Genomic DNA, 26,195 nt, shown 5'->3' with positions numbered 1-26,195 from the left:
AGCAATTGAAGCAGGAACTTCTTAGTGTGCAGATAACTGTTCCGAGGCTCTCTCTGTCCAGGTAAGGTCACAGTTGGTAAACCAGCTGAAAAGGCACCAGGGCCTCTAGTGATAGTGATGCATCTAGGAGCATCCCTAAACTGTGAAATGTACTCTTTTAGTGAGAGTGTGGGCTTCTCCAGAACAGGCCAAGCATCACTCCGCTGAACAGATGCATAATCCACAAACTGTTACTTTATCTTTCCTGGATTAAGTCTCAGTTTATTAGATTTCATTCACCCCTATTTGATCGAATCAAGTTAAGTCAGCTTCTCATATTTTGCTAAATTGCCCCACATCTTAGTCTTAGCATCATTAACCGTGAGGTTCAACAGGAGGAAGAAAACAAATGCTTTCTTATTCAGCAGACATTTCTCCTGAAACAACCAAAATAACAGAATAATAGAATTGGAAGGGACCTTGGAGGTCCCTAGTCTAGTCTAACCCCTTGCTCAAGCAGGAGACCCTATACCATTCTGGACAAATGCTTGTCCAATCTCTTCTTAAAAACCTCCAGTGATGGAGCATCCACAACTTCTGAAGGCAAGCGATTCCATAGGTTAATTGTTCTCACTGTCGGGAAATTTCTCCTTAGGTGTAGGTTGTTTCTTTTGAATTAGTTTCCATCAATTGCTGCTTGTCGTGCCTTCTGATGCTTTGAAAAATAGATTGAGCCCCTCTTTTTTGTGGCAGCCCCTTATATATCATGTCACCCCCTAGTCCATCTTTTCACTACACTAGACTAAACATACCCAATTCCTTCTTCATATGTTTTAGCCTCCATTCCAGGGGTGAAATGCTCCCAGTTCAGACCGGATCACCCGATCCGGTAGCAATGGTGGCGGGTGGTTTGGAGAACCGGTAGCAAAAATCCCTGCCCCTCCCCATGCCCAGCTGAGCTGCACAATCATCAGAGGCTTTTTTTTTTTTTTACTTTTAAAAGCATTTTTTTCTACAACCTCTTTGGCCAAAGAAATGCTTTTAAAAGTAAAAAAAAAAAAAAAAAGCCTCTGATGATTGCGCGGCTCAGCTGGGATCGTCAAAGGCTTTTAAAAGAAAAAAAAACCTTTTTTCTTTTTAAAAAAGCCTCTGCCGATCAGGCAACTCAGCTGGGATCGTCAGAGCCTTTTGAAAGCATTTTTTTTACAACCTCTTCGCCGAAGAGGTTGTAGAAAAAATGGTTTTAAAAGTAAAAAAAAAAAATTGGCCACGCCCACCCAGTCACATTACCCCCACCACCACCAAGCCACGCCCACAGAACCGGTAGTAACAAATTTTAGATTTCACCACTCCTCCATTCCCTCATCATCTTTGTTGCTCTCCTCTGCACTCTTTCCAGAGTCTCAACATCTTCTTTATATTGTGGTGACCAAAACTGGATACAATATTCCAAGCATCGTCTTACTAAAGCATTATAAAGCAGTACTAAGACTTTTTTAGTACTTAGCAGTACTAAGATCTTGATTCTGCCCCTCTTCTTAACGCAGTCTAGAATTGCATTGGCTTTTTTGGCAGTTGCCGCACACTGCTGGCTTATATTTAAGTGATTGTCTACTAGCACTCCTAGATCCCTCTTACAGTTGCTGCTACTGAGCCAGCTTCTACCTATTCTATACTTACACATTTGGTTTTTCTTGCCTAAGTGTAAAACTTTACTTTTCTCACCATTGAATTTCATGGGCCCAGTGTTCAAGACTGTCAAGATCTTCTGGATCTTGAGCCTATCTTCCTGGGTGTTGGCAAGTCCTACCAGCCTGGTGTCATCTGCAAATGTGATGAGTTCCCCTTCTATTCCTTCACTAAATCATTTATGAAGATATTGAAGAGCACCGGGCTTAAGACAGAACCTTGAGGTACCCCACTGCATACTTCCCTCCATGTAGATGTAGTTCCAGTAAGGACTACATGTTGATTGCTGTTGGTCAGCCAATTACAAATCCATCTGGTGATGATGCTGTCTATCTCACATTTTTCTAACTTACAAAGAAGTAGGTTGTGGTCTATTTTGTCAAATGCCTTGCTGAAATCCAAGTATAGTATACTTGGATTTCAGCAAGGCATTTGACAAAATAGACTTCTACTTTGAAGTAGAAAATAGATTTCTACTTTGTCCAAGAATGAAATAAGATTTGTTTGGCATGATCTGTTTTTGACCATTTTTTTTTTAATTTGATTTATATGCCGCCCTTCTCCGGAGACTCAGGGCGGCTTACAATGCGCTAAGCAATAGCCTTCATTCTTTTGTATATTTATACAAAGTCAGCTTATTGCCCCCACAGACTGAGTCCTCAATTTACCTACCTTAGAAAGGATGGAAGGCTGAGTCAACCTTGAGCCTGGTGAGATTCGAACTTACAGTAATTGCAGACAGCTGGTGTTAATCACAATGCTATCAGTCTGCTGAGCCACCAGGCTCATGTTGGCTTTTGGTTATAACTTTACTTGCTTCTGGATGTTTGCAGATCTGTTGCTTGATTATCTTTTACATGATCTTCCCAGGTATTGATGTCAGGCTGATTGGTCTGTATTTTCTGGAAACAATGTCAGCTCTTTTCCAGTTCTCTGGTAGTTCCCCTGTGCTCCAAGATCTTTGAAAAATATAGTTCAATGGTTCCGAGATCAGATCTGCCAGCTCCTTCAAAACTCTGTGATGTAATCCATCTTGTCCTGGTGATTTGAACTTGTCTAGGGTGGACACATATTCTCTTACCTTTTTTTTTTTTTTTTTTGCCTATTTTAATTATTTTTTTAAAAAAATTGATTTATATGCCGCCCTTCTCCAGAGACTCAGGGCGGCTTACAATGAGTTAAGCAATACTTTTGTATATTTATACAAAGTCAGTTTATTGCCCCCACAACCTGGGTCCTCATTTCACCTACCTTAGAAAGGATGGAAGGCTGAGTCAACCTTGAGCCTGGTGAGATTTGAACTTACAGTAATTGCAGACAGCTGGTGTTAATCACAATGCTTTTAGTCTGCTGAGCCATCAGGCCCTGTAGAATTTGTATTCTAATCTGTTTTTTCCTATTCTGTTCTGGTAGATTAGGCTACATTTTCCTTTTGCATGAAGACAGATTCAAGGAATGAATTAAGCAGCTCTGCTTTCTCCCTGCTGCCCATCACTTCCTTGCCATCTTCTCCCATTAGTAGACTGGTTGTTTCCTTAACTTTTTTTTTTTTTTTTCACATCTTGGAAGAAACTTTTTTATTATTATTTTTGACATTTATTGTAAGTCTTAGTTCATTCTGAGCTTTAGCTTTCCTGATTTCATCTTTACAGATTCAGGCTATATGTTGGTATTCTGCTTATGTGTCCCTCTTTCTATTTTTTATACATCCTTTTTGTCTTCAGTTTACCAAAGTTCTTTGAGCAACTTACTGGTTTCTTCTTGAATTTCTTATTTTTCTTTTTCAGTCCAGTGGTGGGCTGGGCTTTTATAATCACATTTTTCAGAATTTCCCAAGTTTCTTGAGTTGTTTTTCCCCTTACAAGATTTTCATCTTTCCCAAGCTCTCTCTAAGTTTGTTGAGAACAGCTCTTTTAAAGTCTAACACACTAGTTTGATTTTGTTCTATTGCTTGTTTCTGCATTATATAGAATTCAAATATGACATAGTCACTCTCCCCAAAGTTCTGCAACATTAGTAAGAATTAAGTCCAGTATAGCTGACCTTCTAGTTCCCTCCTCTACCTTTTAAATGATAGAGTTGTCAGCTAGATTCACAAGGAACCTGTTCGATTTCCCAGTTGGTGTGGATTTGTCTCCCAGTTGATGTGAGGGTGTTGTGGCTCCATTACCTGAGCCTGTGTCATCGGCAGGAGAGGACTCCGAGAGTGAAGGAGAGGAGTTGGCAAGGCCTCCCTCTCCAGGACCCTCCTCTCTGGCAATGCCTTCGGTGTCTGCCGAAGGGCAAGAGATAGGGCCGGGGCCAAGCACGTCCACGCAGCCACAGGTGGACAGTGATGAGGGTAATGAGTCTTGGATGGCTCCTCAGCAGCATCGCAGAGATAAGCGCGCGTAATAGAAGAAAAGGCGTGCCCGAGATTAGGCTGAGTCACTGGACCACACCCCACAGGATATAAAAGGGAGCATGGTGGCCAGTCAAACCTTGTGACAAACAAAGCTGAAAGCTTCCACGCCATTCTGCATTGCCGGACTTTTTGCTATAGACTTTGCTGGATTATCTCTGGACTTGATTGACTCCGTAATTATTGAGCTGTTTCTTTTGATGTACCAGGAGTGGGGAGAAGTTATCTCTCCTCTTTGTAAATAATAAACTCTTGGCAGGCAGCCGCTAGATTGTTGCCAAGTTCCGTTATCATAAGGAAAAGGATTTTGCCGGCTCGTTTGGACTTTAACTCTTGAACGTCTGTTGGTGTGTGTGCGTGTGGTTGGGGACAGAACAGAGGATAGTTAAAGTCCCCCATTACTACTGTAGTGTGTTTCCTACTGTAGTTACATTAGTTAACCAAGAAAGTTGCTAAATTCTGTTCAGAACCAATTGTACTAAGAGGGACTTAGTTTAAAGCTGCAATATCTACGCAAATATATTACTGTCTAGTGAAGTATTGCTGTAGATTTTATTAATCTCTTGAGCATAGAGCCCAATGGTTTTATATCACATGTACTTCAAGCTACTCCTTCGCAAACAAAGGCAGATCTAGTGGGATGGAAACATCTGTCTTCACAAAATTATCGACCTCGCTTATTAGTCTTGATCCTTGGATTCAACCAGACGTTACCACTGATTAAGTTTAAAAACTGAAATTATTTGATTGTTAATATGGATTTTCCCCTGCAGTGATTGCAGGAAAGAATCAAAGAGAGCAAAATAGATGTATTACTAATTATGTGATCTCTTACACTGATGTTTCTCTCAGCCTATCTGGGAATTTTAATGTTGGTAGCAGTGCAAACAATCCAATTTTATAATAGTGTTTTTTCTGATAATTGCCCCACTGAAAAAGATAGATTTGGTAAATTTATTCAAAGGCATCAACCGGTGTATTAATCTTGCACAGCTGTGCTGGTCCAAATAACTAATACTGTATAGAGGCTCTTTTTATTTTGAACAGTGCTAAGAATGAAGCTAATAAAGGGCTGAACCTTTTGGTCCACAAGGAAGTCAATGCACTAGATTGTTCTGAATTGGGGGTTATTATTTCAGTTGTTCAATTGACAGTGACCATCCAGATAATAACTATTTCCCCTTTTTTTCCCCTAAAATTGAGTGAACAAAAAAGCAATTATCTCTGCCCACTTATTTAGGCTAATTTCAGCTGTAACCAAATTAGATAGCTCATGAAAAATATCATTGTAAAGCCTCTTAGCTCAGAGAATCTACCTTAAAGCTGTTCTTCTCCCATTTTTGCAGATGCGTCAGAGTTGGTCCTGGAGCTATTTCAAAATTTAATTCAGGAATTGCAAGTAACTTTAAATTTATTTGCATAATAAAACTTTATTGTTAAATAATTGGGGCATAGACCACATTTTTTTTTAAAGATGACACAAAGGATGTAGTAAAGTTGTAGGAGAGAGTAGTAGAAGTTAGCAGAATTAGAGCGAGCAAGAGGAAAGTTAACGCAAGTGGTGGGAAGATACAAATAGGAAAAACCATAGTGAATGAAAGGAAAGTACAATCTGTCTTCTGAAGACAGAGACAGCAAGAATCCTCTACCTCTAGTAAAGCCTGGGCCTGGTGTGCTGGTAGAAACCATAAGAGAAGAGGTAGAGCAGGCAGGAGAATACAAAGGCTGGAGAAGGTTGACCAGCTTCATCCTGTGCACCAGTTACAACATTTCCTAGAGCAGAAAACCATGACATCATCCATGCTTCAGTTCCCCTTCATTTGGACTATTACAACACACACTAAATGGAATTGCCTTTGAAGACTTCTCAGAAGTTACTGTCATGCCCCCATCCGAGTCTGAATCTGCGGGGGAAGATGAGCTGGAACAAGAGCCAACAGAGATCAAGAGGGTGGCTCTGTTGGCCTTGGAGGAAACTAGGGAGAGTCAATCTAGGCAAGGCTTTTCCAGACAGGCAGCAGCAGGAGAGACAGAGCTAAGGTGAAAAGCAAGGACCACTTCCTCCTGATTCTAGAACATGGAGAGAAGAGAGAAGGTGAGACCAACACAGACTGAGCTAACTGCGAAGGAGGAGAGTGCCTGTCTCCTTTCACAAGGCACACCTGGGGACCGAGATGTGTTCTGTACTCTTAGATGAGAACAAGAAATATATGTTCCTTGGAACTCCTTTTCTTAGGGAAGACCATAATGAGGGAGACCATTTGCCATGACTGGAGACCGATCGCCACGATGTAAAAAAGATGTTGAGGCTCTAGAAAGAGTGCAGAGAAGAGCAACAAAGATGATTAGGGGACTGGAGGCTAAAACATATCAAGAACGGTTGCAGAAACTGGGTATGTCTAGTTTAATGAAGAGAAGGACTAGGGGAGACATGATAGCAGTCTTCCAATATCTCAGGGGCTGCCACAAAGAAGAGGGAGTCAAGCTATTCTCCAAAGCAACTGAGGGTAGGACAAGAAGCAATGGGTGGAAACTAATCAAGGAGAGAAGCAACTTAGAACTAAGGAGAAATTTCCTGACAGTGAGAACAATTAATCAGTGGAATAACTTGCCTCAAGAAGTTGTGAATACTCCAACACTGGAAGTTTTAAAGAAGATGTTGGATAACCATTTGTCTGAACTGGTGTACAGTTTCCTGCCTAAGCAGGGGGTTGAATTAGAAGACCTCCAAAGTCCCTTACAACTCTGTTATTCTATTCTATTCTATTCTATTCTATTCTATTCTATTCTATTCTATTCTATTCTATTCTATTCTATTCTATTCTATTCAATCTCTGTTTCTCCAGCATTACAATTCAAATAGTTGTTCATATGTTTTAAAACTGATCTGGGGCATCAAAGCTGAACACAATAATAAAATTATTCCCATTTTATTCTTCAGTATATTTCTTCTTTCTCAAAAGAATTAACCCCATTTTCAAGTTATGTCTCATGGCTGAGAAATAAGTAGGGAGGGTGATGCTGCAACTTTGAAAAATGTTGCAGGAGAACTAATAGATTTGTTGGGCACAGAGGGAAAAAGTCACTGAATTCAGAGAAGAGGGAGGAAAAAATGAGACAATGAATAACTGATTAACTTGGCAAAGCAAACTTATTACTACAGGGCAGTCAGAAAAAAGAAGTGAGGAAGTTGCAAAAGAAAGTGGAGGAAATGATGGATTAGTTCTGCATGCAAAATAGCAAAGCTTTGACGATCTCAAAATGAATGAAAAGCACCAACTGAGAGACATTTGAGATTAAAATAGGATTGAGTTTGTCTTGTAAAAATGGAAGATGTGGAAGATGAAATGAAACTCTGCATGGAAGCTGCAATGTCCAAGTTATGCAAAAGGAGAAAAACAACTGTCAACAAACATTAACAGATACCCATTTCACTAAAAGTCAAAGAGCCAGGTTCTTCCAGAAAGCCACTGCATAAAAGATTAGCAGTGCTTTTAAAATGGAATCATAGGGCTGAAAGAACCCTCAGAGGTCTTTAGTCCAACCTCCTGCTCAAGGCAGGAAACTTACATCATCCCAGTCAAATGGTTGTCCGGTCTATTTTTGAAAACTTCCAGTGATGCAGCACCTGCAACATATCCCATTGTTCCCACTGTCAGAACATTTCTCCTTCTAGGTTGAATCTCTCTTTAACAAGCTTCCACCCATTGCTTCTTGTTATGCCCGCAGATTAAGGCACCTAATAAATCAATCTGTGACAGCTCCTCAATTACTGGAACTAGACACAAGAACAGGTTTTTCCCCGAATGCCATCACTCTGCTAAACAAATAATTCCCTCAACACTGTCAAACTATTCACTAAATCTGCATTACTATTACTATTAATCTTCTCATCGTTCCTATCACCCATCTCCTCCCACTTATGACTGCATGACTGTAACTTTGTTGCTTGAATCCTTACGATTTATATTGATCGTTCCCTGATATGATTTGATTGCTTATTTGTACCCTATGGCTATCATTAAGTGTTGTACCTTATGATTCTTGACAAATGTATCTTGTCTTTTTATGTACACTGAGAGCATATGCACCAAAGACAAATTCCTTCTGTGTCCAATCATACTTGGCCAATAAAGAATTCTATTCTATTCTATTCTATTCTATTCTATTCTATTCTATTCTATTCTATTCTATTCTATTCTATTCTATTCTATTCTATTCCTGGAAGATTGTTATCATGTCGCCCCTAGTCCTCTTCTTTGATATACTAGACATACCTACGGTAGTTCTCTCAATTGTTCATCATACGGTTTAGCCACCAGATTCCTTATCATCTTTGTTGCTCTTTTCTGCATTCTTTCTAGGTTTTCAACATCTTTTTTGTATCATGGTGACCAGAACTGGATATAGCATTCCAAGTGTGCTCTCACTATTGCGGTATAAAGTGATATTATCACTTCTTCTGATCTTGATTCTGTCCTTCTGTTGATGCAACCCACGACTGCATCAGGTTTTGGGCACCTGCAGTACACTGCTAGCTCTTATTTAAATGGAGGTCCACTAGGACAGGGGTCTCCAACTTTGGCAACTTTAAGACTTGTGGACTTCAACTCCCAGAGTCTCTCTCACAGTGACTATTGCTGAACCAGGTATTGTTGTGACTCCGACCCCCGAGCCCATCTTATCAGAGGGAGAAGGCTCCGAAAGTGAAGGAGAGGAGTTGGCCAGGCCTCCCTCTCCAGGACCCTCCTCTCTGGCAATGCCTCAGGTGTCTTCCGAAGGAGAAGAGATTGGCCAGGAGACAGGTATCGCCGAGCAGTCGCAGTCGGACAGTGACGAAGATAAGTCTTGGCTGGATCCACGCCAGCGTCGGAGAGACAAGCGCACGCAGCAGAAAAGGAGGCGTGCCAGAGATTAAGCTGAGTCACTGGACCACACCCCACAGGGGATAAAAGGGGGTGTGGTGGCCATTCAGGCTCTGTGACGGACAAAACTAAACAACTAGTGAGTCGCATTGTATCTCTGAAACTACGTTATCTGCTTGCTTTGGATTTAAAACGGACTGGACTTGGCAATTCTGTGGCTTTGTGTATTTGTTTTGATTCTCTGTGAGTAAAGTTCGTGACAAGCAGCTACTGGGTTGCTGCCAATCCTATTATCGAAGGAATTTATTGTCTGCAAGTTTTATTTAACCCCTGGCTGACTGTTTGTGTGCATGTGTGAGATGGGGACAGAACAGGTATTACCTGTTCTATACCTATGCATTTGGTTTTTCCTCCCTAAGTATAGGATGTTTCTTTTCTCAGCACTGAACTGCATCTTGTTAGATAGGGCCAACAATTTGTCATTGTTAATTTTTTTTTTTTACTCTTTCATATTCCTTGGCCATCTCATATTACACTAAAACCATCTTTTTCTAGCCAGAGGGAGCTCCTTAGAACTTCAGCTATCATTGAAGATTAATTTTCATGGTCAGAAATCAATGAAAACATCTTCAATTTATAACCAGGTTGGACAGTTTAGATAAACAATAAAAGTAACTTGCCGTAATATTCTGACTTTGCTATCAAAAAGAAAACCTTCTTGAGAAGTTCCTACTGAAATCTACCTCTGATAATATTTTGTTTTACACACACACACACACACACACACACACACACACACACACAAAATCAGTATGAAAAGAGGACGATAGTTCATGCTTTGAAATAAGAAGGGGATTTTAAAAAAACTCTGAATAAGGCTGAAAGAGCACCATCCAGTGGTGGGTTCCTCCCGGTTCGGCCCAGTTCCGCCGAGCCGGTAGCGGTGACGATATGACATCACCAAACTGGTTCTGACCCACCCCGCCCACCCCACCCACCCCCCGCGTTATTCTTATCTTTAATTTGGCCCCACCCCCAATCTATTGCTGCCTCCTGAGTCCCAGCTGATTGCTAGAGGGAAAAAAACTGTTTAAACTCTTGCCGCGGGGCTTCAAAGGGCCGCCCTACAGCTGATCAGTGTTAAAAGAAAACAAATGAGTAGACCGGTGCCTGCAAAAATAAATGGGTAGACCAGTGCCTGCAAAAATACATGAGTAGACCGGTGCCTGCAAAAATAAATGGGTAGACCAGTGCCTGCAAAAATACATGAGTAAATCAGTGCCTGCAAAAATACATGAGTAGATCAGTGCCTGCAAAAATAAATGGGTAGACCAGTGCCTGCAAAAATAAATGGGTAGATCGGTACAGCTCTGCAAGCAGTTAAAAGCCTGGTAGACCAGTACCTCTGCTAAATCCTAAATAATTGTCACATGACCATCAAGCCACGCCCACAAAATAAGCCACGCCCACAGAACCGGTAGTAAAAAAAATTTGAACCCACCCCTGGCACCATCCATTGCATCATGGAAATATTTTAGTATAAAACCCACTCTCATAAGTACAGTAATTAAAATTTGGATGCTTCTTGCTACAAGAAACATAAAAGTTAGGTCAAATATAATTGAAAAGAAGCTATTTTCTAGTAAATTCAATTGGTAGGAACTGCACATCAATACTCGGGCAGCTGCTCCAAAGATAAATCAAACATTGATATTAAAATTCAACCACCAAACTGCTAAGCAGGACCACACAGTGCTTGCCTGTTGCTGGGTGGTTCAAAGCACAGATGTTTTCCTCATTTTGGACTACTGTGTCCAAAGAGTTGCCTACTTTGGGGGGGCACAAAAAAAAATTTTCCAGCTGGGGACTGCATTATTTATTTATAAAACGCATGTTTTGCTTGATGTTTTGCTCACACAAATTAAAGAAACCACATCACTCCCTGTTGGAGCTTTGCTGCCAAATTTCAGTATTGCTATGAGGAGGGGCTGATGGGAGCCAGTAGTAGTGTCCCTCTCAGTATGGTATGCTACCTACAGGAAACCTACTCATATCTTTGAGTACCCAAATAAATTCTATTTACCCAGACCCTTTGAACCATTGCTTAATGTTTTTAGTGCTGCTTTTTAATTGCGGCTGTTCCAGTTTCGAATTTTTATGGGAATTAAATACCGCTCCTTTGATATGTAAACTGCCTTCAAATATTAAGATTGAGATTGCCGCACATATATGGGGCTGGGTGGGTTTGCAGCATATTTTAACAGCAGCTTTTTACTCCATCCTCATAAAAATATTGTAAAAATCTTCAATGCCAACCTTAAATACACTAGTCAATAGCGAAAATATGCCTCTGCTCCACTGGTGGGATTCAGCCGGTTCTGTCCAGTTCAGGCAAACCGGTAGTGCTGACTGCAGTAGACACCGCTCACCCGCCCGGAAGTAATACCCTCCTATTTAGACACGTTTTGAAGGCTGTGCGTACGTGCGGAAGGCACGCGCGAGCAAAGAGCATGTACGGAAGGCCGAGCATGCATGTAAGGTGCGTGTGCTCACATTTGCGAACCGGTAGGGAAGGTAAGTGAATCCCACCTCTGCTCTGCCCTAGAAATGAAGTGGGTGCAATGGCTCAGCAGTTAAAGATGCTGAGCTTGTCAGCTGGAAAGCTGACAGCCCGGGTTGGAGACCCACACTAAGATCCCTTCACTTGCCCTAGCTCCTGCCCACCTAGCAGTTCAAAAGCTTGTAAACGTGAGTAGATAAATAGGTACCACTTCGGTGAGATGCTAACAGCATTTCGTGTGCCTCAGCATATGGTTATACTGGCCACATGAACACAGAGTGTCTTCAGGCAAAACTGGCTCCCTCAAATAAGAAACAGAGATGTGCATGCACACACCCAGAGTTGGATATGACTGGACAGGGGAAACCTTTCTCTTTACTTTGGAAATGTTCAAATTAAGTTCTTAAAGCAATACTTCATATCCCTCACTCATACTCAGAATTTAGCTGCATTTCTTTTGGGCCCCACCGAAGACTTTGCCAATTCAGGTTTTGCCTGCAATGGGTTTCAAGTCCCTGGTCCACCTCACCCTACTGGACAGGTTTTCCACATCCCCAGAGAAGCAAATTGCCTCTGATTTAACCAACTGTGACTTCTTACTCTTGGCAATATTGTTACTCAGCCTAGATAAAGTCTTAATGGAACAGAGCAGGGGTGGTATTCAGCAGGTTCTGACCAGTTCTGGAGAACCGGTAGTGGAAATTTTGAGTAGTTCGGAGAACCGGTAAATATCACCTCTGACTGGCCCCGCCCCCATCTATTCTCTGCCTCCTGAGTCCCAGCTGATCGGGAGGGAATGGAGATTTTACAGTATCCTTCCCCTGCCATGCCCGCCAAGCCACGCCCACTAAGCCATGCCACGCCCACCAAGCCACACCCACAGAACCGGTAGTAAAAAAATTTGAATCCCACCACTGGAACAGAGGATTTAGAATTTTATTTTTATCTTATTTATTTACCCGATTTAGAGACTGCCCATCTCACTCTCAGAGCAACACTGAGAACGTTTTTCAAATGTGGTAACTTTAAGATGTGTAGACTTAAAACTCTCAGAATTCCCTAGCCAGCATGCTGATTTAGACCTACAAAATATTTTAGACCTATAAAATTCATCCATCCTTATTATGTTATAAGTTCTCTACAAATAACTCTATAAAACCTTACACATACACATCTGAGATTTTTTTTAAACCTTGGCTTGAATTGGCACACATATTATGGAGACTAATGGATAAATATACCAGCCTCCTGTTCAAGAGCCATAAGATTATATGCTCAAATACAGAACCTAATGTATTATTACACTATCCAATGTACCACCCAAGCAAGTGACACTTGTAACCTGATTGTAAGAAATTGTTATTGTCTTTCTGATCAAGAGATTACAAGGGAAGTAAGCAGAGGGTACCCCAAGGTTTTGTCTTAGGCCCAGTACTCTTCAATATCATCATAAGTGATATAGATGAGGGAACAGAAGGGAAACCCGTTAAATTTGTAGATGACACCAAGTTGGCAGGAATAGCCAACACTCCAGAAGATAAGCTAAAGATCCAAAACGACTTGAGAGATTTGAACACTGGGCCCCTATCTAACAAAATGAAATTCAATGTAGATGTAGAAAAAAGTAAGGTTTTACACCTAGGCAAGAAAAACCACAGGTATAGAATAAGTGGAACCTGGCTAAATAGCAGTAACTATGAGAGGAATCTTGGAATCCTAGTGGACAATCACTTAAATATGAGCCAGCAGTATGCTGCAGCTGCCAATGCAATTCTAGGCTGCATTAACAGAGGGATAAAATCAAGATCGCATGAAGTGTTAGTTCCGCTCTATAAAGCCTTAATAAGACCACACTTGGAATATTGCATCCAGTTTTGGTCTCCATAATATAAAAAAGATGTTGAGACTCTGGAAAGAGTACAGAGACCAGCAACAAAGACAATTTGGGGGCTGGAGGCTAAAACAGATGAAAAACAGTTGCAGGAATTGGGTAGGTCTAGTCTAGTGAAAAGAAGGACTAGGGATGACATGATAGCAGTGTTCCAATATTTGAGGGGCTGCCACAAAGAAGAGGGGGGTCAATCTATTTTCCAAAGCACCAGAAGGCAAGACAAGAAGCAATGATGGAAACTAATCAAAGAGAGAAGCAACCTACAACTAAGGAGAAATTTCCTGCTAGTGAGAACAATTAACCAGTGGAACAGGTTGCCTTCAGAAGTTGTGGATACTCCATCACTGGAGATTTTTAAGAAGAGATTGGACAACCATTTGTCCAGAATAATATAGAGTCTCCTGCTTGTGCAGGGAATTGGTCTAGAAGACTTCCAAAGTCCCTTCCAACTCTGTTATTCTGTTAACTTCTTTCTTCAGGACTTAACTTTGGTTGTCACAGAGAAGATTGGATCGACTTATTCTCCAAAGCACCGGAGGACAAGACAAGAAGTAATGGGTGAAAGCCTTTTAAAGAGAGATTCAACCTAGAGAAAGAGAGTTTTTCTTACAATGAGTACAATGAATCAGTGGAATAGCTTGCCTCCAGGAGTTGTGGGTGCTTCCTTACAGGAGGTTTTCAAAAATAGACTGAACAACCATTTGACTGGGATGGTATAAGGTCTCCTGCCCCTCCAGTCCTATAAGTCTATGTTCTTGGCAACCATCATAAAGCTTGTCAAGGTCCTAGCAAAATAGATAGTACTATAATATGGCTTGCAGAAGTTAGTTGATACCCCATTTTCATGATTGTTCAGATCTGGTTTTTCTGTATTTCAAATGTGGAGCCTACATTTTGTTGATTTGAGACAGACAGAAGACAGACTTTAAAATAAAGACTAAGAAGCTGGGGGGCGGGGGGAATACTAATTTCTACCTTGCATTCCACTGTGAGGTTTTTGTTTCTGCAGTAATATATTTGTTGACCCATTTCAAAAAGCTAAGCAGGAATGGAGCTGGTTGGAATTTTGGAAGAGAGACCTCTACAACCTCCTAGAGCTGTAATGTAGGCTTAGCAGTCAGGGAATCCTAGAGCAGTGTTTCTCAATCTTGACGGCATGAAGATGTAAGGACTTCAACTCTCAGAATTAGCGGGCTGGGGAATTCTGGGAGTCCACACACCTTCAAGCTGCCAAGATTGAGAAACACTGTCTTAGAGGAAATGCATAAGGTTACCCGGGTGTCAGACTTGACCTGAAGGAGATTTTTATGTCACTTTTTCTCATCTTCCTTACATACCTGTTTTGAGCTGTCCCTATGAGTGAGGAAGATGAACCCAAAGCCACAATTAGGATTGTCTCCAGAGGTGGTATTCTGCCGGTTCGTACCGGTTCGCCCGAACCGATAGCGGCAATCACAAGTGGGCCCACCCACCACCCCTGTTCCAAGTCGTGCTACTTAGGCATGTTTTTTGAGGCCGGGCGCATGCACGGAAGGCATGCGAGCGAGCAAAGCACATGCGTGGAAGGCTGGGTGCATGCGCGGACAACGCACACACGGCAAACCGGTGGTAAAGGTAAGTGAAACCCATCCCTGGTTGTCTACCCCTAGGAGTTATAAAACTTTTGTTCTTTCTGTCAGGAAAACTGCAGCCCACTCTGAGCTTAGCCTCTGTAACCTTTCTGAATAATATTAGCAACAACTCAAACACCCCCGTTTTCTAGCGAAAGAATTTCATGGGAAGATTTTCGGCATGAATATACCAAGACTTCATATGCCGTTGTGCCCCTCATTAAAAGTGCCCTCGGGCTGATTTAATTTTTCACATTGGTTCCCTGGCACACTGTCTGCTACTATTATGTTTTATCTGGCACTGCCATTTTATTTTATGTTTGCCCTCTCATCATAAAGGAGGAAGGGGCAAGGGAGTCTGTTCTTTTTTGATGAAGAATATGTCTGCCCATCTGTTGACCATCATCTCCTTGCAAAATTATTGATGTCCTCCTGATCTAGCAAGCTCTCTTCTTTCTAAGGGCCCAATTAGATACCCGGTTTATAAAAATAACATAATCTTGGGATTTAGAGCGTGTGGAGGAAAACTGAACTCTCGTCCTCCCGGGGTGCAGAAATATACTTTCTAAATGTGGTTATTGCATTTCAAGAGAAACCTTTATTGGTACTAATATGCAATCTTTTTTTCTAACACAAAGTTGGAGAAGCTATTTACAACAGGAACATAAGGAAAGGGCAGAATTAAAATTGAAGGTGGACAAAACCATCCCTTGTCTATTTTTTTCCCCAGCTCATAATTACACAACACACACACACACACTCTGATCACTTATATAAAAGCTATAAATGGTATTGTCAGTATGATTTGGTTTGAACTTTAAAGTTACAAACACATTAAAGTCTTCGCAAATTAGATGTAGAAGAATTAAAAGGACAAAAACACCAATTTATCTTAGGAGGAAACAAATGGGTATTGGGTGAAAACAAATGTATTTGCCCAAAGATTAAAATCACTGTACCTCGGTTCCAGTTATCATGAAGTGTATCTAGCAGTTCTGTGAGATGCATGCGTATAAATCTATTTTTATAGATTTCCACTGCAGTGTTCCCATTTTTTAAAAAATCTGAGATACAACTTCTCGGTATTAATTCTTTAGTTTTAGACATATGAAAGCCTTGTTATTTTGTAGGTCTGGCACCATGTGCAAAAGCAAGCCGAGAAGACACATGGTAACATCATGGCCCTTATATCCTAGTCTACTCATATTATTGCTAATTAGTAATTTACAGCATCCTTTAGCCTTACAATGATTGTTAAAGGAGCACAAAATCCATTTCATTTCTATTAGCCAGCAATACAGTAGTTGGATGACTTCTAAAAGATATTACATGCTATGAATTAGGTGTCTTGGCCTACTCTTGCCATCAAAAGACATTTGCAACTATACTTCAAATTATTTCATTAATAATAGCTGCCCCCCGCCCCCCGCCCCCACCCTGGGCCCTCGGCTGCACGGAAACCTGGTAGACACATTTCCATGAGGGGCACCCCCCCTCCGGACCCAACCAGGTCTCCGTAATACCCGCCAGGTCCACTCCCCCCTCCTGAATAAGATCGTAAATGAGGGAGCTTTATTTACCACGGACCTGGCGTTGCACAGCATCAGCCGAAGATCTAGTTAAGATCTTAACTAGATCTTAAAAATAGTTTGGAAAGTTAAATGGTTACATGTAACATATAACATTTCCTTAAAATGTTTGTGAAAAAGACACAACAATAAACCCATAATCTTTTCTGGAAACACTCCAACAGTTTTCATTTTGGCCAACTTTTGGTACACATTTTACAAACCCACTACACCCTAATAGAGTATAAAAGGTGCAGAAAAAGAACACAAAGAAAGAAGGAAATGAAACTGGAGCTGGGTTATCCATAGGAAAAATGAAAATCAATATGGTGGCCACAACCCTGTGATCAAAGCTTCACACCTTTTTTATGTCCATTAGAGAGGAGTAGGGCTTTGATTGCATTGTTGCAGTTGCAATCTTGATTTGTTTGACATCTCCTGAAAAAGCCCCTGAATTGGAGATGGTGGATAACGTAAAAGGACAGGGGATGTGTGTCAGTGGTGGGTTTCAAAATTTTTTACTACCAGTTCTGTGGGTGTGGCTTGGTGGGTGTGGCATGGCTTTGTGGGCATGGCTTGGTGGAGGAAGGATACTGTAAAATCTCCATTCCCTCCCCAATCCAGGGGAAGGTTATTGCAAAATCCCCATTTCCTCCCAATCAGCTGGGACTCGGGAAGCAGAGAATAGATGGGGGCAGAGCCAGTCAGAGGTGGTATTTACTGGTTCTCCGAACTACTCAAAATTTCCTCTACCGGTTCTCCAGAACTGGTCAGAACCTTCTGGAACCCACTTCTGATGTGTATGTTATGGGCATCCCAGATGGACCCCAGATGTTGATCTTCACTGCCCATCATGGATCTAGCCAACCAAAGCATTGTACAAAACTATAAAGCAAGTGATCAACCTCAGGTCTCCTTGTGCTACACATAGCGTTCCATACTACTGTTAAGGACAGTCCTGGTCATTTGGAGACATTTGGGCAAATAAGTCACAACTGGAATCAAAGCCCAGTTTTACCTCAAGTATGTTCTTCATTCTATGCAAGCCAGAATCTCTATGTCATGGTTCAGACGGATGCCCTAATTAAATCATGGGCCTCGAGCCAGGCTTCAAAAGAAATCCAGTTATTTATTAGGAGCTTCATGTTGGCATGTTCCCAAGTGAAGCCAGCTCTGACCCTATGTAAATTACACCCCAGTTATGACCCTGTTTCTCCCCTCCCCCCAGGGTGTGTCATCAATCACATTCGCCAACGGAGCAATTTCACGGGTTGTAGAGGTCACTCCCCTCCAGCTGCTGTAGGTAACCCTGGGATACAGCCTTGAGAGAGATAAGCGTGGAATGTGCATCTGTCTTTGGCTGCTGTGCCGTTTCGCCGGTTTCCCATCCCCCCCTGGCCTATGGCAACTTGAGAGCAGGCCAAGGATGCTTTGCGAGTTGACACTCTGAGCTAGAGACTCAAATTGAAATACTGAAATACTGTGCCCTCAACCCACCATTTAGGAGCTATATGTTGTACAATGACAATGCTCAAGAAATGCACGAAATTGAAAAACGCATCTCACTTTAAAATAAAACCAAAGAACCTCTTTTATCTCTTAGGCTGCTCTTTTAATTTTACCCTCTTCTGCAATGTGGCTTCATTGACTGAAGAACTGATTTAAATGCCATTCAGTTACAGATAATAAGGGATGAAGTAGAACTCTGCATCACACAATTGCCTGTTTAACTCCAACAGGTATAGTAGGTGTGTCTTTCATCTTCGTTTTATTCGCATTTTCGATTTTTTATACTCAGTTCTTACAGCTGGCTGTGCCTTCAGGAGCCTGGCTGGTCGTCTCCTTTCCTAATATTAGTGCTAGGTTTAGATGACTTGTGTTGTTTTGGGGAAAGAAACAAATTGAACCAATCCCGTGTTCCATTTTTGAATCAGATATAAAAGGAGATTGCAGGAAGAAAATGACACCTCCACTAAAATCTTCTGTCCACGGAGTAGCTATTTCACTTGCTTCATGTTAAAGCTAGTCCTGTCTCATGTAACTCTCCTGTACATTTCTTTCATATAAGTATTGTCACTAATCCACAGTTCTTTGCAACAGGGAAGGTCATTGTAAAATATGGCACATTTCACAGAATGTCCAACTAGTATTATTAACAATACGACTCCAGGATGCCTGCGGGAAGATCAAATAAATCAAGATGTGGCCACAACAATCCAGTTCAATCTCTATTTTATTTCTGTCACAATGTAGGTCAAAAATAAGCATGGCAACATGGGATATTTAGCTGGTCAGATTGAAAGAAAACTATCAAAAGTCCTTCAGTATTAGCTGCACTGCATCTGATCTTGGACCCCCAATCCTGAGTGCCCCCAAATAAGCAGAGATGAGAAAAGAGCAAACAAATCTATGCTCTGCAGACATGATGAGGTCATTGCTGAGACTGCAGTATCTTTTCTTTGATCATACCCAGGGGTGGGCTGCTGGGGTTCGGGAGAACCTCTAGCTAAGATTCTGTGCAGTTCGGAGAACCCCCAAATCCCACTCCTGGCTGGCCCCGCCCACCCCGCCCCTCCCAGGAGTCCCCAATTGGCCCGTTTTGGATGCAGGTAAGTGCAGGCTACATGCGGAGGCTCAGGGAGGGTAAAAACAGGCCTACCAGAAGTTTGGGAAGGCCCGAAACTGGCCCATTTCCGGCCTCCAGAGGGGCTCCAGATCCTGCGGAGGCCGTATTTGCCCTCCCAGATGCTCAAGGAAAGCCTCTGGAGCCCATGGAGGGCAAAAATGCCCCCCCCCCCGCCGTGGTGCAGGAAGCCAACTAGGCCACACCCACCACGGCCATGCAGAGAATCCAGGCAGAGAATCTCTTACTAAAATTTCTGAAGCCCACCCCGATCATACCCAATTGCTGCTGGATAGGCACATACATATACATCAGAGGTGGGTTTCAGCAGGTTCTGACCAGTTCTGGAGAACCAATAGCAGAAATTTTGAGTAGTTTAGAGAACCGGTAGTAAAAATTCTGACTGGCCCCGCCCACATCTATTCTCTGCCTCCCAAGTCCCAGCTGATCGGGAGGAAATGGGGATTTTGCAGTAACCTTCCCCTGGATTGGGGAGGGAATGGAGATTTTATAGTATCCTTCCCCTGCCACACCCACCAAGCCACGCCCACCAAGCCATACCCACAGAACCGGTAGTAAAAATTTTTGAAACCCACCACTGATATACATGTGGTTTTTTTCCCAATCAATAAAGATATTGGAAACAATGCTCCAAACTTAAAAAGACCAAGGACCAAGTGTTGTAGGTGAGAAGCTCTGAAAAGGAAGACCCAGCTTCAAAGTAGACTGGATTGAACTGTAACAGGAAAAAGAATCCAGAAAACAGTTCCCCCAACCCAACTCCATGGGAGAATCATTCAGGCAGTAGCTCACAATGTTGCTGGCTGCTCCATTCTAATCCCTCCCCACCTGGACCTAAGATCCAAAGCAGAGTATATGAAATTTGCCCCATACCTCCCAGTGAACATACAGAAAAACAAAGGGCAAATGATATCTATTCAGAGGTGATGTTCAGCTGGTTCAGACCGGTTCTGGGGAACCGATAGCGGAAATTTTGAGTAGTTCGGAGAACCGGCAAATACCACCTCTGGCTGGCCCCACCCCCAATCTATTCGCTGCCTCCCAGCCTCCCAGCTGATTGGCTGGGTCTTCTTTTGCTGCCCTCCACAGGAGAACGGAGCTGGAAAGCAGGTGGGGTGGGGAGGGAATGGGTATTTTGCAGTATCCTTCCCCCAGGACTGGGGAGGGAATGGGGATTTTGCAGTATCCTTCCCCTGCCATGCTCACCAAGCCACACCACGCCTATCAAGCCACACCCACAGAACTGGTAGTAAAAAAAATTTGAATCCCACTACTGTATATTACCCTGATTAAAGGTGTAGTTAGAGGCATACAGATACACACAGAGTCACAAATTATTACTCCCTTACCCAAACGAAAATACAGACTCCTCCTTTGACCACTACTGATAAAGGATTGAAAAGAATTCCCTAAACCCTTTATTCTTTTTTTTTACTTTTAAGAAATAATTATTTCCTATAACAAAACAACCATTTACTTACAGTACCTATGCCCAAGATCATATGCTATGTGTCTAAGAAGAAGTAGAAAAACGTAATGTTATTCCTAAATTCAAAAGAAGGTCACAGCATTTCCTTCTTATATTAAATTTGGTTTCTCTTCCTTTTTCCTTTTTTTCTGCTTTAATATAACAGAATGAAAACATAGAACAGTGGTAAACTGGAGAGGCGTAAAATTTTAGCACTGTGTTTTACACTTGAAATAATACACATAGCTGGGTGAAGGAGTCATGTATCTAAAATTAACCTTGCTGCACCATCACTGTCTTTGAATATATTCTAGGGAATGATCTGGAGAGCTGTTTGAACCAGGCCACTCTCTTGCTTGCCCTAGCCTGCTCCTTCTATTCATAATTTACAATGCATTCCCCCTTTAGCTCATTCAACTACAGGCATCCTTGTAAAAACACACAAATCATTTGTACAGAATGCCAATAAGCCATGCATCATGGCTGTAAACACAGCCGAGCCTAATATCAGCCACAGATCCCAATCATTGGGTGGAGGATGGGTTGTTAGCCAAGTCTTGAGAGCCACGACTGGACTGCCTTGAAGAAGAAAAGGTAGAGTTACAGTTTGTGCTTCAAGAAAATGATTTTCTCATATCTATCTATAATTGCCAAGTCTTGTAAGCAGTTTTGAAATGTACAAGGCACACGGAGTACTGTTAGCAGAGCGGCATCTTAAAAATTTAACTTCCAGCCAGGGGTGAAATCCGAATTTTTTTACTACCGGTTCTGTGGGCGTTGCTTGGTGGGCGTGGTGTGGCTTGGTGGGCGTGGCTTGGTGGGCATGGCAGGGGAAGGATACTGAAAAAACTCCATTCCCACACCACTCCAGGGGAAGGATACTGCAAAATCTTCATTCCCTCCCCACTCCTGGGGGAAGGATACTACAAAATCCCCATTCTCTCCCCACTCCGGGGGGGAGGGGATATTGCAAAATTTCCATTCCCACCCCACTCTGGAGACAGCCAGAGGTGGTATTTGCCGGTTCTCCGAACTGCTCAAAATTTCCACTACCGGTTCTCCGAACTGTTCAAAATTTCCGCTGCCAGTTCTCCAGAACCTGTCAGAACCTGCTGGATTTCACCCCTGCTTCCAGCTCAAGCCTTCCTCAAGAATAGAGAGAATATAAAGAAGCCCACAGAGTTGTCTACAAAGATTGGTCAAAAACATCAAGATGGTGGGTGCACCTGTTTTTTATGTATATGACTGGCATCTGACTTTATGGATAATATACCATACCCTGCAGACATCTCTGGGCAACTCAGATGCTCATTTTTGGGTTGATTTCCCAGCCTCATTTCCTCCCAATCCATGGGCTGGCTAATCTATTTAAAATTGAAAATGAAAAAAAGGACTTCAAGCTTTCTCTTCCCTGTGCCATGGATTGTCTGAATGGGAGATCTTCCATTTTCCCACCAAAACTATTTTCATGCCAAAATACCTTGGGCCAGAATCAGTCTGCCAGAAAAGTGGACTGCTTTTGACATGCCCAAATGGGAAGCAGGACATCTTCAAGCTGTAGTAAGAAGCTGGGAGCGAGCCCATAAGAAACTCAGGCTTTGCTATCACTAGGTTATTTCCTAAATAAAACATTTCTTTCTTCAGGCAAGCATGAGCTTTCAGGATTTTCCATTTGTGGAGAAAAAATATATATTTTTGGTACACAGATCCTTTCCACTGAACAAACTACACACTAACCACCATTTTGTCTTTTCATCAGCCATGTTGCACAGTTTTATTTTATTCTGCTTGTGATCAAGTACAATTCCAGCGTAACATTCTAAGTATGTTATTTGGTAGACTGAGATTAGCAGAATTCCCATGTTCTTTAAACAGAATCATTCTTTCATTCCTGTTGTGGTTTCCGTTATGTGTGGGTGAAACGAGCACTGCGGAGCAGGAAAGCTATGTACAGTATTAGCAGCTTGAGAGCCCTGAATGAATGGAAGCCAATCACGCTGTTAAGATCTACTGCTCCTCAGACATAGGAGAATAAAGAAGTGAAGCTTCAGTTTCTTCAATACCTAGAAGAATCCATATACAGCAGTGGTGGGTTTTACTTACCTTTGCTACCCATTCGCTTGCGCACGCATGCTCGCTTTGCTTGTGCACGCACCACTTATGTGCATGCGCAGAGCGTATTTGATTATTTCCAGGCGGGTGGGTGGAGCCTCGCGCCGTGGCTACTACCGGTTCTCCCGAACCGGTGCGAACCGGGAGCAACCCACCACTGATACACAGAATATATACATATGGATGAGCCCCCCATAATATCAGGATGCTAGAAAAATAAGATTGGAGAAGAGGGAATCAGCTATACTGAAACACAGCACTCCCACTCCCCATTCTTTCAAATCAATACAGGAGATCCTCAACTTATGACCACAATTAAGCCCAAACTTACCATTGCTAGGCAAGACAGTTATTAAGTGAGTTTAGCCCTATTTTACGACTTTTCTTGCCGCATTGAATGAGTCACTGCAGGTTTTGCAGTGACCCATTTAGTTAGCAACATGGTTGTTATGAGACTCTGGCTTCCCCATCGACTTGGCTTGTCAGAAAGTCGCAAAAGCTGATCGCATGACCCTGGGTTATAAGCACATGCCAGTTGTCAAGCATTCAAATTTTGATCATGTGACCGGGAGGGGGGTGTCACATGCAATAGTCACAAGAGTGAAAAATGGTCATAATTACTTTTTTCAATGCCGTTGTAACTTTGAATACTCAGTAAAGGAATGGTTGTAGATTGAGGACTACCTGTCATGCCAATGTTAGGGAGAAACTCATGTGATGTTTCTACCAAGTTAGAGAGATTGTTTGGTAGGAGCCCCATATATGCATGTTACAAGTACAGACACACCACAGTTTATCCAGGGACGGTTGTTTTACCTGCATTTTCCATTAAAGCATCCAATCCCAATGCTCTGATTTCTCTGTGGATCAGGAACAAAACAGCAGCCAAAGTATCCTAAATTTGTTCCTAAGCCATGATGGCATTTGGGAGTTAAAGTTTATCTAAGGGTTCTCTTGAGATATGATAGCAAAGAACTACATGCAAACTTGGCAAGGCAAGAGGTGGAACCCAAGCCACAGCTGCCATCTCCAAGCCCATATATAGGCATTTATTTATGGAAATAAATGCCAAGTATCCCAGCTATGCTTGAACAGTCCTAGCTCAGAAATGCACTAGTGATTATCCTGGGAATCTGTTCCAATCCTCTTCTGCCTGTACAGTAATTAAACATCTAGTTCAACAACAATGAAACACTAGTATGAGAATCCAAATGGAAAATTTACATCTAGCAATATTGTCATCTCTACATCGGAGTCATTTACCTTTGGATCACACCAGGCACAAGATGTTGTGAGTCCCTCAATCTGTTAAAGATGGTTTTTTTTTCAATGGCTGTTGCCATAAAGAAGCATTTCACTAGTAAAAAGGTAAAAGTTCCCCTCACACATATGTGCTAGTCGTTCCCGACTCTAGGGGGCGGTGCTCATCTCCGTTTCAAAGCCGAAGAGCCAGCGCTGTCCGAAGACGTCTCCGTGGTCATGTGGCCGGCATGACTAAACGCCAAAGGCGCACGGAACGCTGTTACCTTCCCACCAAAGGTGGTCCCTATTTTTCTACTTGCATTTTTTATGTGCTTTCGAACTGCTAGGTTGGCAGAAGCTGGGACAAGTAACGGGAATCCCTAGTGCCGCTGTTATGCGGCACTAGGGATTCGAACCGCTGAACTGCTGACCTTTCGATCAACAAGCTCAGCATCTTAGCCACTGAGCCACTGCATCCCTTGCATTTCACTAGTAGAGGATAAATATTCCACTTTCAAATTTTGCAGCTTTAAGTACTGCAACAAGATGACTCCAGAGATTCTGTAAACAGGCCTCATAATTATAGTGACCATATTTTCTTTGGGGGGGGGGAATAAAAGGCAAACCCGAAAAAGGGGCTAATCTCAAGACATACATACAGTAGAATCAAAGGGCTAGAAGAGACCTCGGAGGTCAAACCTGAGAAAATATTATGAAGAACTTACTTCTCTAGACTGGAGTATAACCAAGAATTTATGCTATGAAATAAGATTAGCAAATAGTAAGGGTAGTAAATCGTAAAGCATTTTTAAAACAACATGAAAAAGATTGTATGATATATTATAAAAGGAGGATGATCTTTGATTGCACAACTGCTGCTGCCATCTTGACTTTTCACACACACAATCACACACAAACACACACACACACACACACACAAGGATGCCCTGACATTGGGCAAATACTAGAATGAACACCCGTATTATTTTTTCCCATTTCCTGTTCTTCATCTGCTTTGTACCAGAGCCCATAAATTAAGCACACTGGTGTATACAGGCAATATTTGATTGATGACCATAATTGAGCGCTGCCTATCACAGTTGTAAAATCATGATGGTTGGAAAAGGAGCCGGTCATGTGACCGACTCGATTTTACAAACTTTTTTTGCAGCAATTGATACAACAATTGCTTTGCCTGTTAAACAAATGCCGTTGAGTGGCTGAAGTTTGGTTATGTGACTGCAGGGGAGGGGGCAACCATTGGAATGTTGAATCCAGCCAGGCAGGGGTGGGCTTCAAAAATTTTAGCAAGGGGTTCTCTGTACGGTTGCTGGGTGGGTGTGGCCATGGTGGGTGTAGCCTAGTCAGCCTCCTGCAATATGGTGGCAAGGGGGGGTGTTTTTGCCCTCACCAGGCTCCGGAGGCTTCCTTCGAGCCTCCGGGAAGGCGAAAATGGTCTCCCCAGGCTCCAGAGGCCCTCTGGAGCCTCAGGAATGGGCCTACCGGAAGTTCGGGAAGGCTGGAAACTTCCCGAACTTCCAGTAGGCCCATTTTTCACTCTCCCCAAGCCTCCACACCCGCCCTGCACTTACCTGCATCCAAAACAGGCCATGTGGGGACTCTTGGGAAGGGCGGGGTGGGCAGGGCCAGCCAGGAGTGGGATTTGGGGGTTCTCCAAACTGCACAGAATCTTAGCTAGAGGTTCTCGTGAACCTCTGTGAACCCCCAGCAGCCCACCCCTGCAGCGAGGTCATAACTAGTCTCAGGGTAGGTCCACTTTGAATGGTCACTAAGAGGCCGGTCTTAAGTTGAGGACTACCTATACAGAGGTGGGTTCTACTTACCTTTACTACCGGTTCGTAATGGGATCGTGCGCACAGAAGCTTCTGCGCATGCACAGATCACCGATGACGACATCCGGAGCGGTGGGCGGGGCCTCCCGCCGGTTTTACTACTGATTCTTGCAAACCGGTGCGAACCGGGGGCAACCGTCCACTGTACCTATATTGTAAAATTAAGTACTGAATCCTTATGTAGTAAAAGTAAATTAGGAAATGATTTTGATTTTTTTAAAAAAGGGGGTGGGGAGCCTAAATAAATACATGCTGTTAGATTGATGTACAGCACGTCCCTTTATTTCATAACATCGGTCCAAAAATTCCCTGC

The 26,195-nt window shown here is 42.5% G+C and overlaps 1 protein-coding gene across 3 annotated transcripts in view; it reads right to left on the bottom strand.

Moving 5' to 3' along the window:
* CTNNA3 (catenin alpha 3) overlaps nt 1-26,195 on the bottom strand; it is a 954,378-nt gene that overhangs the window by 916,575 nt on the left and 11,608 nt on the right. The window contains exon 1 of one of the 3 annotated variants that reach the window (XM_070945839.1): nt 25,874-25,975. The exons of the other annotated variants lie outside the window; for them this stretch is intronic. Within the exon in view, the coding sequence (XP_070801940.1) occupies nt 25,874-25,946 (73 nt within the window). The 5' untranslated portion in view covers nt 25,947-25,975. Of the gene's footprint in view, nt 1-25,873; nt 25,976-26,195 lie in introns of those variants that run through there. 3 annotated transcript variants of the gene reach the window in all.

Source organism: Pituophis catenifer, unplaced genomic scaffold (genome assembly GCF_029215685.1).
Source record: "Pituophis catenifer annectens isolate HBS135680 unplaced genomic scaffold, rPitCat1.0.hap2 SCAF_6, whole genome shotgun sequence".
NCBI lineage: Eukaryota > Metazoa > Chordata > Lepidosauria > Squamata > Colubridae > Pituophis > Pituophis catenifer.
Note: the sequence above shows the minus strand (reverse complement) of the source record. Positions and strands in the feature narration are given on the sequence as shown.